The sequence below is a fragment of the Meles meles genome, chromosome 15, assembly GCF_922984935.1.
Source record: "Meles meles chromosome 15, mMelMel3.1 paternal haplotype, whole genome shotgun sequence".
NCBI lineage: Eukaryota > Metazoa > Chordata > Mammalia > Carnivora > Mustelidae > Meles > Meles meles.
The window spans coordinates 20176426-20190622 of NC_060080.1; the positions used below are offsets into that span (position 1 = coordinate 20176426).

At 39.4% G+C, this 14197-nt stretch overlaps 1 protein-coding gene across 6 annotated transcripts in view; it reads right to left on the bottom strand.

Annotated features, from left to right (window-relative positions):
- The window catches only part of ASXL2 (ASXL transcriptional regulator 2), a 140013-nt gene that overhangs the window by 45169 nt on the left and 80647 nt on the right, over positions 1-14197 (bottom strand). For 5 of the 6 annotated variants that reach the window (XM_045979121.1, XM_045979120.1, XM_045979124.1 and 2 more), the window contains 2 exons: positions 5905-6013; positions 2365-2515 (listed from right to left, as the gene is read on the bottom strand). In XM_045979121.1, coding sequence (XP_045835077.1) covers positions 2365-2515; positions 5905-6013 — 260 coding nt within the window. The remainder of the gene's footprint in view (positions 1-2364; positions 2516-5904; positions 6014-14197) is intronic. The other variant, XM_045979125.1, reaches the window with a different exon arrangement.

Consider the following 14197-nt stretch of genomic DNA (forward strand, 5'->3'; position numbering starts at 1 on the left):
ACAGCCACTACTCAGAACAGCTACTGCGGCGTTATGTGGCTATTGAAAGTGGAAAGGGTGGGGCGCCTGGGTGGCTCAGTGGGTTAAAGCTTCTGCCTTCGGCTCAGGTTATGATCTCAGGGTCCTGGGATCGAGCCCCTCATCAGGCTCTCTGTTCAGTGGGAAGCCTACTTCCCCCTCTCTCTTTGCCTGCCTGCCTACTTGTGATTTCTGTCTGTCAAATAAATAAATCTTTTTTTTTTTTCTTTAAAGATTTTATTTATTTATTAGACAGACAGAGATCACAAGTAGGCAGAGAGGCGGACAGAGAGAGAGGGGGAAGCAGGCTCTCTGCTGAGCAGAGAGCCCGATGTGGGGCTCGATCCCAGGACCCTGAGATCATGACCTGAGCTGAAGGCAGACGCTTAACCCACTGAGCCACCCAGGTGCCCCAAATAAATAAATAAAATCTTAAAAAAAAAAAAAAAAGTAAAAAGGAATGACCCTTGAGACCATGATTCTGTTCCCAAAATCTCTAATCTGGCCCACTCAGTTATTGATTTTCCTGTCTTTGGACACATCCAGAAATTATGAATCTTACTGTTTCTCCTGCTTGATGATTTGGCTTGGTTCCTAATCTTAGATCACCAACTTCCAAAATTTAAACTAGATGGGGCGCCTGGGTGCTGTAGTTGGTTCAGTGTCTGGCTCTTGGTTTGGCTCAGGTCGTGATCTCAAGATTATGAGATCAAGCCCTGTGAGACTGCCCCCACACCCAGCATGGAGTCTGCCTGGGAATCCCTCTGCCCTTCTGCTTGTACTTTCTCTAAAACAAGTAAAAATAAATCTTAAAAAAAAAAAAAAAAAGTTTAAACTCAGTACATGCAGGAGAGACAGAGCCCTTAACACTTCGGTTCCACCCTCCCAAAGATCCTTAGTGGACTCTGAGGAATGTAAGGCCCTGGACCATACCTCCTTTCGCCACTGATCTAAAACATATCTCTAGCTCAAGAATACTGGTCATACGAGCTAGCTTTATCTTGACTTTATCGTATTTGCTCCTAACATCTGAGATCTGGGTTACTCTCCAAGTGATCGTGATCTTACAGCTAAAATCCTCTTACTACAAAACGTGCCCGAATTGTATGTGTGGTAGCTTTACCAGAGAACACAAATAATGCCACCAATTATCTCAGTTCTCTCCAGGAGTATCACACATATGAATGCAGGGATAGTAATGAATCAGACTTTTTTTCTGATACAGTTCCAAAGGCACGTAAAATTAATGAATCAAGGAGCGCCTGGGTGGCTCAGTGGGTTAAAGCCTCTGCCTTCAGCTCAGGTCAAGATCCCAGGGTGCTGGGATGGAGCCCCGCATCCGGCTCTCTGCTCAGCAGGGAGCCTGCTTCCCTTCCTCTCTCTCTGCCTGCCTCTCTGCCTAACTGTGATCTCTGTCTGTCAAATAAATAAACGTTAAAAAAAAATTAATGAACCAAGTATTCTCACAAATATAACTCCAGGTTCTAGATCCAAAGACTGCTTACCTGTAACACAAACCCAAGGGGATATCCAAGCTAGGGAAATTCTTGGATGTCATTTTGTTCTAGAATATCACTGTATCAGTCCTTGCAAAGGAACCATCATGAGTTGGCTTAAATCTGACCTGCCATGTACCGCTAAGTTTATAAACACTGAGGCAAAAACAATGTGTCCTCTTCAAGAAGACTCTGCTAAGAAGCTACAGATAATTACCAAGAATAAATAATAAAATGTATCCCTAAGTGGAAATTCCATCCCAGGGAAGCTGCAGCAACAGACATTATTCCCTAAAAAATGTTTTCTTGGGGTAAGCTACGAAGCAGACACCAAGCAGGGGAGAGCGAAGAACGGACGAAATTTAGTCCTTGCTAGTAGAAATGAAAAGCATTCTTTCCCTGGTAAGTAGAGGGTTGTTAGAGCAGTAAGTGCTCAAATTTTAGAAGAGAGGATTAAAGAGGCAAATAAGAGCATCCTTCAAAAAGGCTATGGATGACCAAGAGCTGAATATCCATCCAGGTAAAGCCTAGAGAGCCGTGCTGTCCAATTGATAGCCACTAGCCACGCATGACTATTCAAAGGAAAATTTAAAAAGAAGAACAAATTCAGTCCCTCAGTCAAACTGCCATATTTCAAGTGCTCACAGACATAATGAGCCACTGGCTGCGTTGGGTTGGACATCACAGACACAGGATATTTCCATCATCGCAAGAAATTCTACTGGACGGTACCAATCTCAAGGGAAAGGAAAGAGACGGACTGTCCCAGGGTCTGAATACAGAGGAGCTACTAACAAGGGCATGTGTCCTATAGCATTCAAGACTTTATTGAGAGATCAGGTGGATTTACCTTTCCTTTTCCACCTGCTCTTTTTTCCCTCCTTGTTGCTGCCACCATCACTGCTGCTGCTGCTGTTCTCAGAACTCTGGGAATCTGACTGACCATCACTGCTTTCTTCTGAACCTTCTGATAGCTCTTTCACCCCATCGGGCACGTCTTTCTGAAAATGCAGGCATCCAATTAGGATTAATCATTACCATTTCAGCAAATAGGAATTAAATTTCTGATATGCATTGTTGTAACTTAACTGTGCTGATTAATTTTGAGTATTATAGGGTTCAGTAGCAGAACCAGCAATATTTCCTGAATTCCTGTCATCTCCCTTCTGTGGGTCAAATTAGTTCATGTTTCCATCTACATCCAAGGATAAAAATTATACATGACAATCACATGAAAGCACAACACAGAGGCTTAAATTAGAACAAACTGGGTCTATGGAAGTCCAAGTAAATGAGAGGATATTCAGAATAAAAAAACCTACAATAATAATTTCGTGAAAGGTAGATATACTCATCATCCAGGGATATGTGCTTGTTTGTGTATGTATTTGTAGGTGTTTGTTAAGTATTATGAGTTCGGTTGACTCTGGATAGGAAGAAACTGTACATTATTTGAATCTCACTGATTTCTAAATATTGGTTAGTAAGCAGCAAGAGTCAAATACAAAAGGAATAATTCCAATTCTTTTTTTCTATTTTTAAATAAACTCTTCATGTGGGCCTCACACTTACAACCCCGGGATTAAGAGTTAGTTGCAGGCTCTACTGAATGAGCCAGCAGGGCACCCCGAAAGGAATAAATTCTTTTAAAAAACTCACAGGAATCTTTGGTTTCTACACTGAATAGTGACAATGCTAACCCGAAAAGATACCTGTGTCGGCAGAGTATGTAAGAGATACAGTAGGACAGGTGCAAGATCAAGAACTAGAAAATTAAGATTTCTTGGAGTTGAATTCTGGCTTTATTGTCTCCTAATTATGCAGTCTGGTCAAAATCTTAACCTCTTATGCCTCAGTTTCCCTGTCTAAAACATGGAAATAATAATACCTACCTTACGAGATCATTCTGAAATTAAACGAGTTAAATGTGAAATGCTTAGGATAGTGCCTGGCACGTAATAAATACGAGCTTCTATGTATACATGTAGTATATAAAAATATACACAGGTAAACATATTAATGAATTTCTAAGTTAAGAAACTATGGCTAGTTCTTTTTTCCTCTCAATAATTTTTTTATTTTCCCACATTTTATAATCAGATAAAAAATAATTCTGACCATGTGACTCTCCTTCCTACAATTGACTCACAACATTATAGCCAAGATAATAACCTCTGATCTAGAAAGGAACTGCTCCTTCCCAATTGTATTCATATCCTTGTGCCATTTCTAAGACATTTCTTATATACTTTCTTAAAATACATACCCCATATTTTGCTATCCTTTCCTTCAAAACGTGGAAGAGCTGTTATGCCAGTCAGACCTCCTGCCTATAGACTCGTAAGTATTTTAAGTACAAATATAACTTCTTAAGCTTAGATGAGTAACCCGTCCAGGATCAACTGGTCAACCGCGTGTGCCGCAAATCGCACAAACATTTCACCCCTCCTTTTCCCCACTCCGCAGTATCCATTTTATTTCTCTAATGTCCCTTGCCTCTCTTTTACTGATCTCATAGTTCAGGCCAATTATCTCTTGCAAACAATCCATTTTACCCTGAAATCTATCTGATTTGAATTATCTTCCTAACACAGATTTGATCATACTATTCTGAAAAACCTCTGCCATCTCCTCAGCTCTCTATCTCTCACTCTCAAACTGCTAAGTCAGGTTTTCAAAAAGCCTCCAAAATTTGATCTTCACCTAATGTTTACCCCGCCCCCAAACCCTTACCACACTGCCCCACACACAGAGGACTGTAACCACTTCTAGCTACTCTGGTTTCAAATCCATTCTGAATCATTCTCTGTGTGCCTCTGCTTCCGCTAGTTCCTTATCCTGGAAGGTTCCTCCCCCCATTACTTATCCGCCAACATTCAATGCAAATCTTAGAAGTTAAAACAAAAACAAAAGCCTTCTATATCCTCTTATTCAAAATGCATCTTTGTTTCTCTACACTACAATGATGCCTTATAATATAGTACTTTGTATCACAGTACGTCTGTCAGTGTGCAATTACTTCAGTAATTATATGAGCCTCAAGAGATAAAGGACCACAGTTTATTCTTCTTTAGTCTCTACAGTGTTCAGCACAGAACGGGCATTTAATTAATGTTATTAACAATATGGAAGGTCTAGAACAGCTGAACTTAAAAGCAACGCAAAAAGCTCCCTACGAAGAGTAGAGCATTGTATCACAGGAAGTTTAATAACGTGCGTAAGAAGGAGGTACTATAGGCAAATTAGAACTTTCTAATGTTAGTGGGCTATTCATAACCACTGAGCATAGTGATGACTACAGCTCAAAGCTAAAAAGAGGGGACAGAGGCCCATGTACACATGGATAACAGCCAGTGCATGCCAAGTATTAATTCTCCTTCTACTGATAATTTCTTTGGCAAACAATCTCTTTCCTGAATTCATCTGGCAGAGGGCTTCCCCTCCACCTGACAGCAAGAGTGATCAGGAACCTACAAATCGCCAATCAGAAGACTCAGTGCATTTGGCAATAGTGATTACTCAACAGAGACACATGGACCAAGCCAAACCAGAACTAACTCAAGGGGTCCCACTTCAGCTCCTGAGGCTCTTTTCTCTTCAGACTTACAGCCTGCAGAGTGGAGGTTAACAATGAAGTCATGTATGACAGGACAGAAACTGCCAAGAATAAAGCCAAAAGAAAGCAGAGAGATCAATCCCCGATGACATCATTTGAGCTCCTGGATCCGGGCTGAGTGCTCTTAGAATCTATAGTTACATGAACTATTAAACTCTGTTTTAATCCAGCTCATTTGAGTTGGTTTTCCTATTTGTGACTGAAGGGACACTGATAAGTCAAGGTGTCTTCTCAGCGCCAGAATTAGAAATCAGCAAGACTGTTATGGTAAAAAGAACAGGAGCTCAGGAATTCAGTCAGATGGGTCCACATTCCAGTTCTTACACTATCTGGCAAACACAAAGTAAGAAAATCCAATCTTCTGAACTTGGGTGTTCTCTATTACAAAAAAAGAAGAACTGCCGCTCTGATCTGTAATGGAGAATTAAATAACAAAGTAATAGAAAGCATCAAGGCTCTATTTGCTCCAAGGTAACACTCACTACTCAAATGCTAAGAGGTCTTTTAAAAAGTCACTGGAAGAAGTCATTTTCAGTTCATCCTTTCGAGAAAGCATTACCATACAGAATGAAAAATATAGTTAGTTCTCTGGTCTACCTACAGATGCCCACAGATTAGTATAAAAATGCACAGGATACAGAGTTACACATATTACCTCTTCCTGAAAATAAGCTCTTCCAAGAAAAGAGTTCTGTCTCTATGATGCAAGTATCATTTAGATGTAGTCACTTCCTGTTTTTACCTTATAAATGATGCCCTAACAGAAATATTTACCTTCAAAGTATATACTCCCATTCTACCTGGAACCTTATAGAAGATGCCTTCTTCACCTCGGGAGTTTGTATGCAGCATTGCATTCAGGCACGCAAGAGGGGAAGTCCCACTGCAAAAAAAAAAAAGAAAGAAAGAAAGAATAAGAGGAACCAATGATTAGTTTCTGTCTCGGAGTAACCTATGTTACACTGACAAAGATAAAATTAACTGATCAACATCATTTGACAGAAACATATTTTATAAACTATAAAAAGTCTATCCATTATAGAGAGGCTGCCATGGAGAAAACTGATGTAAAATTCATCCCCATGTATCTAAAGGAAAAAAAAATTCTTTTTCTTAATCCTGATTCAGTATTTCACATGTAAGAAAACATGGACCTCACAAAAATCTTACAAATATATCTTGTAAACATTGTATTTCACTTACGATTTTGTCAATTATACCTCAGTAAGGCTGAAATTACAAGAAACAAAACAAATATTCCCCTTCATTTAACACAAACTTTACAGGTCCAGAAGTAAAACACAGGGAGGAGAGAACACATCTACAGATTCAAATAAACAATACTGGTCTCCCTAAAAAAGTAAAAAAATTAAAAAATATATACATACACACACATACATTTTCTTGCACACTGCTGCAACAGACTGAATCTGAGGTGTGAAATGAACAGATTTCTATTGTTTCTTATAAATTTTTTATTGATCTAACTGACATATATTAGTTTCAACTGTACAACATCGTAATGCCATGTATACACACACGTACACACACACATATAATGCAATGGTCTCTTATACTTAGACCTATCATGGTTTCACTTAAAGAGGTATAAAGTAAGTTCTGGAATATGTATCATCTATGTAGCACCATGGTTAAATGTTTACTAATTCCAATACACATTTACCATATTTCTAGAATTTTAGGCCTGGTAATAAATTATCTGTAAAAAATATATTATTTTCCTTTCTGTTATCACATTACATTTTCCTATCTTTTTGTACTTATCTAACATAACAAACAGCAAAATAACAGAAGATGTGTGGCATCCTTAATTAAAAAAAAAAAAAAATCCCTCCTAATACCTGAGGGATAAGGCAGCTTATGTGCACATTTCGAGCTGTTCTCCCTCTCAGTTCTCTGCTGGTACCACTCAGTATCTCAAATAAGCCTACGAGAAGATGCTGCTAGGTATCTTGGGTATACTTAAAGATAGGAGTTCTCTGTGGGGGAGAGCAGGACCATGGGTCCATTGTCCCCTGGTACTTGTGAGAGTGTTGAGGGTCCAAGAACTGTAAAGAAGACAGAGGACAACCAAGAAGATTTTTCAAAGAATTTTTTGTTTAGGAAGTACTGAGAGTCTCCAGGTTAATTCTCACAGTTATTTTTATATAATTTGGAATTTCCATCTTAAAAATACACATAATGTCATTCTAGTCAGAATTCCAAAGTATGTATCAAATAAATATGTAAGAAATTTCTGGGGAAAAAATGATGGGAGCCTTGAGAAGATATTAAAATGTACTCTAAGCTACTATCATTGAAGCAATATGTTTCTAAGACAGGATAAATAGGCAAATGAACACTCGACTATTGCTAGAATAAAACAAAATACAGAAACAGATCAAAATAAATGTAAAAGGTGCAATCTCTGTACCTTTGTACAATTCTGCACCTTTCTGTTAAGAGTCATGATCTGATCACCTATGGTCTGACTCCCTAGCATCTACCCAAACGCTCTTCTGGAGACAATACCTAAAATTTCCCATAAAATATTATCCCTTTTCCACCTTCATACAGGGCGTTGAGACTGAATTAATACCCTGCACATCAAAGGTGTAAATCCAAACTGCTACAGCACATTTCCTGGCTGAAAAAACCAGGCAGCATCTCTGTGTGCACTCCATTCTTCCCCACTCCCACAGTGACGGATTTAGGACCAGACACAGGACTCAGTCTGGGGCAACAATCTAAGGAGCTATTTTTCTTGGGCATTTAAGAAAAGAAACTTTTTCTGCTGAGAAGCCCCAGAAAGAGACTCTTTCTCTTCCCCTGAGCAGTAAGAGGAAGTAATGCCTAAAACTTTCAATATGTGACCATGAGGAAAACAACACCGGACAGGCAAGGAAAGGGTTGGGTAAGGATTATAGGGAAAAATACAACACCCCAAAAGGCACTGAACTGCAAGAAAACAAAGACAAGGAAAACAGCAATAATTTTAGCAATATTGCTTTTGTCACTGCATCAAGCCTTGCCTTGAGTCACTCCTACCTTTGGTATTGCTGAGGTTTTACATCATACACAACCAAAACAGTCGTAAATAAAATAGTTTATGTTAGGCAGTGCTGGAATAGCATGTTATACATCTGTGGAACATAATTCACACAGAATACCTAAAACACATCTCAAATGTATTTTTTTAAAAAAACTAAGTAAAAAAGGAAAAAGTATAAAGTAGAAGGCATTTAAAGGAAAACAGGGAGTGCCTCAGTGGCTCAGTCGGTTAAGTGTCTGCCTTCTGCTCAGGTCATGATCTCAGAGTCCTGGGATGGAGCCCCAGCTGCTCTGTAGGGAGTCTGTTTCTCCCCTCCCTTTGCTTCTGCTCTCTCTCTCCAATAAATAAAATCTTAAAAAAAGGAAAAGGAAAATAGTATATAGCCTGTCAGATGGATAAACCTTACTAAATAAGAGAGAAAAACCTAAGAATCACAAAAGAGAAACCAACTGACTAAATAAAAATAAAAAGCTCTATGTAGGGGGAAAAAACAACAACAAGATCAACCAAACTATACAAAGTGTAAGAACCTGAAATAAATAACTGCAAAACAAATGGCAGACAAAACATTTATTTGAGGGGCACCTCGGTGGCTCAGTCGCTGGGCCTCTGCCTTCGGCTCAGGTCATGATCCCAGGGTCCTGGGACTGAGCCCCATATCAGGCTCCCTGCTCTGTGGGAGGCCTGCTTCTCCCTCTCCCACTTCCCCAGCTTGGGTTCCCTGTCTGCCAAATAAATAAATAAATCTGTTAAATAAATCTTTAAAAAGAAAAAACAATGGACAGTCCTAAGAGAGCTGCTTTTAGGAAAACACAAATTAAGAAAAAGGATAAAAGGATATGAATAAATGATCATAAAACATGCAACATAAATGGTCACTGGAACACATGAAGAGAAGCCCAAACTTACTAGTGATCAAAGGGAAAAAAAAAAATCAAGATACCACTGATCAGACTGGAAGAAATCAAATGAATCCAAGATTAGTTAACAGTACTGTCCTAACATCAATTGCCTGACTCTGTTATTGTACAACAGTTTTATGATGTTACCACTGGAGCAAGCTGGGTAAACATTTGCATGGGACTATCTTTCCAATTTTATGTAAGTCTATAATAACTTTAAAAAAAAAAAAAAAAAAAAACAACCAGGGGCTCCTGGGTGGTGCCGTCAGTTAAACATCCAATTTGAGCTCAGGTCAAGATTTTGGGGTCTTAGGATAAAGCCCCACATCAGGCTCCCCGCTCAGCAGGAAGTCTGCTTGTCCTTCTCCTTCTGCCCCTCCCCGACCCTGCTCGTGTGTGAGTGTGCACCAATGCTCTCTTTATCAAATAAATAATCTTTAAATATAATCAAGTTAAGTAAATAAAAAACAAAAAAAATGAATTGATAAAATCCATTGCTGTACAGTTATGGGCAAATGAACACTCTTAATAGACTGACAGAACTAAAACTGCTACTTTCCCCACCCCATCTCAATTCTGCCTTAGGGAATAACATGGAAATATCCACTGAAATGAGAAATATTACAGCCCAGTGATCCAACAATCCCACTTCTATCTATCTTACAAAAATAAGGCCACAAGGACTTATGGTCATATATGAAAGGATCACATCCAGCATTGTTAAAAATGTCAAAGCACTGAAAATGACTTCAAAGTCCAATAATAAGGGAATGGTTGACCATATGTTAGTAAAGTGAGCAACAGGATATGCATGAATCAATAACAACTACATTAAAAACTGAATTCTAGGAAGCATTATGTTTGGCCCTCACAACAATCCTTTGAGGCAGGCAAAATTGTTATGCCACTTTTATAAATGAAAAAACTAACAGATAAGGGTGTTAAGTAGTAAGACCATATGATTAGTAAATGGTGAAGCCAAGATTCTAGTAAGGAGAGAGAAAATAGAAGCAGAACAGGAGAAAGATTGCTTAAAAAGAAAATTAAGACCAATGAAAAAACAAGTTATCTGTAGTTCAATAATGCACCTGGTGAAAGTTTGCCGCATCTAATGGTATTCAATTCTAGTATTAAGTAGCCACTCTGCTTAGCCCTATAAACTAGGGTCTGTGGGTAGGTCCAAAGAGGAAATCTTTCTTAGCTCAGAAAAGGGAAGACAGAAGAGAGAACAAAACCACAGCACACCATAATCAGTGCTATCAAAAGAGACACAGGTCCACAATCCCTGACCCAAAACACTTAAGGCCAAATGTTTTAGGTATAGAAATCTTTTGAATTTTATAAAAGTAACATGATATGCCATCTATTATGTAACACCATCAAGACGATTAGGGATAGCATACCATAACCAAACATACTGAAACATAAATGTTTACACTAAATAGGACAAACTAATAATATATATAGTTTTATGTCAGTTTAAGGGAAATGCTATTGTCAAACAAGTTTTGGTATCAAATGTACGAAAAAAATTGAAGCATGTGGGGTGCCTGGGTAGCTCAGTGGGTTAAAGCCTCTGTCTTGGGCTCAGGTTATGATCCCAGGGTCCTGGGATCGAGCCCTACATCGGGCTCTCTGCTCAGCAGGGAGCCTGCTTCCCTTCCTCTCTCTGCCTACTTGTGATCTCTGTCAAATAAATAAATAAAATCTTAAAAAAAAAATGAGGCATGTTAGATTTTAGAATTATAGAATAGAGACTGTAGATCTGTATATTTAAAGTACTTTGGGGTACCTGCCTGACTGCCTTTGGCTCAGGTCATGATCTCAGGGTCCTGGGATCGAGTCCCGCATCGGGCTCTCTGCTCTGCAGGGAGCCTGCTTCCTCGTCTCTCTCTGCCTGCCTCTCTGCCTACTTGTAATCTGTCTGTCTGTCAAATAAATAAATAAAATCTTTAAAAAAAAAAAAAAAAAGAAAAGAAAATCTTAGGGCGCCTGGGTGGCTCAGTTGGTTAGCGGCTGCCTTCGGTTCGGGTCATGATCCCAGGGTCCTGGGATCAAGCCCCACATTGGACTCCCTGCTCGACGGGGAGTCTGCTTCTCCCTCTCCCTCTGTCTGCTGCTCTGCCTGCTGTACTCTCTCTCTGTCAAATAAATAAATAAAATCTTAAAAATATATAAAATAAAAGAAAGAAAGAAAGGAAGAAAGAAAGGAAGAAAGAAAGAAAATCTTTGAGTTGCCTGAGTGGCTCAATAGGTTAAGTTTCTGCCTTTGGCTCAGGTCATGATCCCAGGGTCCTGGGACTGAGTTCCACATCAGGCTTCCTGCTCAGAGGGGAGCCTGCATCTTCCTCTCCTGTCTCTCCCTAACCTGCGCTCGCTCTCTGTCTCTCTCTCCGTAAAATAAATAAAATCTTAAAAAAAAAAAAAGAAAAGAAAATCTTTAAAAATTTTTAAAGAATAATAAAGTACTTTAACTCAAAAAGATACAAATAATGCAATCTAGGATCTAGTAACTAGAACTCCCCCAAAACAAAACAAACCAAAGAAAATCAAAACAACCTAACCCAAAGCAAAAAACTCTTTAAAGTAAAACCCAAGAAATTAAAGTAAATGACACGCACATCTGGTGAAAAGATGTGGTAAGGTCACACAAACACCATCATAATACTTTCCTTGCAAATCTGGGTATAATTTTCCTTTAGAGGAAGTAAGGAAGTCTGGAATAACCCACAAGATATACAGAACACTATACTGTTTTTGTTTTTTTTTTTTTAAGATTTATTTTTTTATTTGAGAGAGCGAGAGAGCTTGCAAGCAGGGAAGGGGCAGAGGGAGAGAAAATCTCAAGCAGAACTCGAGGGCTGGATCTTACAACCTGAGATCATGACCTGAGCCTAAAATCAAGAGTCAGATACTCAACCACCTAAACCACGCAGGCACCCCCAGAACACTACACCATTCAAAACAAAGTTTTAGATTTGGTTTCAGGAAAATACAAAAAGTCAGAATCCTGGCAGAGTTTCTTTTTATGAATAATGAAGCAGTGGCAGAGAAGTACGATAAGCTACAGTTCCCATGATGGCAGGAATAGATCTTCAAGGAAAATACCAGAATTATATAATGAAATAAAAATAACTGGATTAACTCCAAGAAATAGGTACCATCTGAACAGGCAGTAACACCCTGGTACTGAGGAGATCAGCGCCAAGGCAACGTCAAGTACAGTACAGTATGAGGGAAGTCCTGACACCCGAAGCAGCTAAAGCTAGAACGTCTCAAAAGATTACATGATTATCATGAGACAACGCAGCTTCTGATTTTTCTTAAATAAAATCTTAATAGGGGAATTTGCTGCAATTTGAGGGGGAAGCAGGCTCCCCTCTGAGCAGAGAGCCCAACGCGGGACTTGATCCCAGGACCCTGAGATCATGAGCTGAGCCAAAGACAAAGGCTTAACCTACTGAGTCACCCAGGCCCCCATCCCCTTAAAGCTTTTTTATCAGTGCCTTGAAATGGGCATAATAAATACAAGAGGACATTAGGGAATTTTATTTTATTTTAATTAATTAATTGATTTTTTTTTAAAGATTTTATTTATTTGACAGACAGAGATCACAAGTAGGCAAGGAGACAGACAGAGAGAGGAGGAAGCAGGCTCCCCGCTGAGCAGGGAGCCCGATGCGGGGCTCGATCCCAGGACCCCGGGATCATGACCTGAGCCGAAGGTAGAGGCTTAACCCACTGAGCCACCCAGGCGCCCCACTCTTAGTCATTCTTTACCTTGCTCTCAGTTTATGCAGTGCCTACAGATAAGAATCAGACAAATCCACACGTTGACAAGGAGCTTCCCAGGTCATCCAGCCCATTTACTACAGATGCTGATAGCTCCTGCTGAAACATCAGCAGGTCATTGTCCAGTCTTTCACACAAGCATATCAGATGGTGGAGGCTACTATGTCCTCAAGCATTTCCAGGAATTCATAAATTCTTCCTTAAACTAAGCCAAGTGTGTGTCTTCCTGTAACTCCATTTTTAGTCTTGATTTTTGCTGGGAATCAGTGGCTATCATGGTGGAAAAATCTGTGACTTTCTGTATTTTGAATTTTCCAAAATGACCTTCTAACAAGTTATCTTTGTGAGTGGAGAGAAAAAAATTTAACACTGTTTCACTATTCCGTAAGACAATTCTTTAAGTACATTAAGACAAATCATAAAATCCCAAGGCGTATTCCTATTAATATTTTTGGTTCTCTCCTCATTGGCATCCCCTCCTACAACCAATCCAAAGAAATGGAAGAAATTTTACAGTCCATCTGCAAAATTCACCACAGTGGAACGCCTGGGTGGCTCAGTCAGTTAAGCATCTAACTTTGGCTTAGGTTATGATCCCAGGGTCCTGGAATCAAGTCCCACAACAGGGTTCCTGCTCAGCAGGGAGACTGCTTCTCCCTTTGCCTGCAGGTCTCCATGCTTATACTCTCTCTCTCTCTCTGACAAATAAAAATCTTTAAAAAATAAAAATAAATTGAAAAAATGAAAAGCTTTCTTAAAAATAATTAATTAGGGGCGCCTGGGTGGCTCAGTGGGTTAAAGCCTCTGCCTTCGGCTCAGGTCATGATCCCGGGGTCCTCTCTGCCTGCCTCTCTGCCTACTTGTGATATCTCTCTCTGTCAAATAAATAAAATCTTTTAAAAAAAAATAAAAAAAGAATGAGTAAGAGTTACAGGATTTTATTTGGCTCAGCAAGTCTGCTTTTGGGTATATACACAAAGGAAGTGAGAGTAGGGACTTGAATAGATCTTTTTAACCAACACTCCTATAGCGATAGCCACAATAGGCAAAAGACAGAAACAACCCAGTTGGCCACTAATGGGCGAATGGATGAACAAAATGTGACATATATATTCAGCCTTAAAAGGAAGGAAATTCTAACATATGCTACACTATGACCTTTGATGACACTCTACTAAGTGGAATAAACCAGACCTGAGAAGGGAAATACTGTGATTCCATTTACATGAATCATATTTATAGAGGCAGAAAGTAGAAGAGTGGTTGCCAGGGGTTGGATGTAGGGGAGAAATCGAAGGGGGTTTAATGGGAATAGAATTTG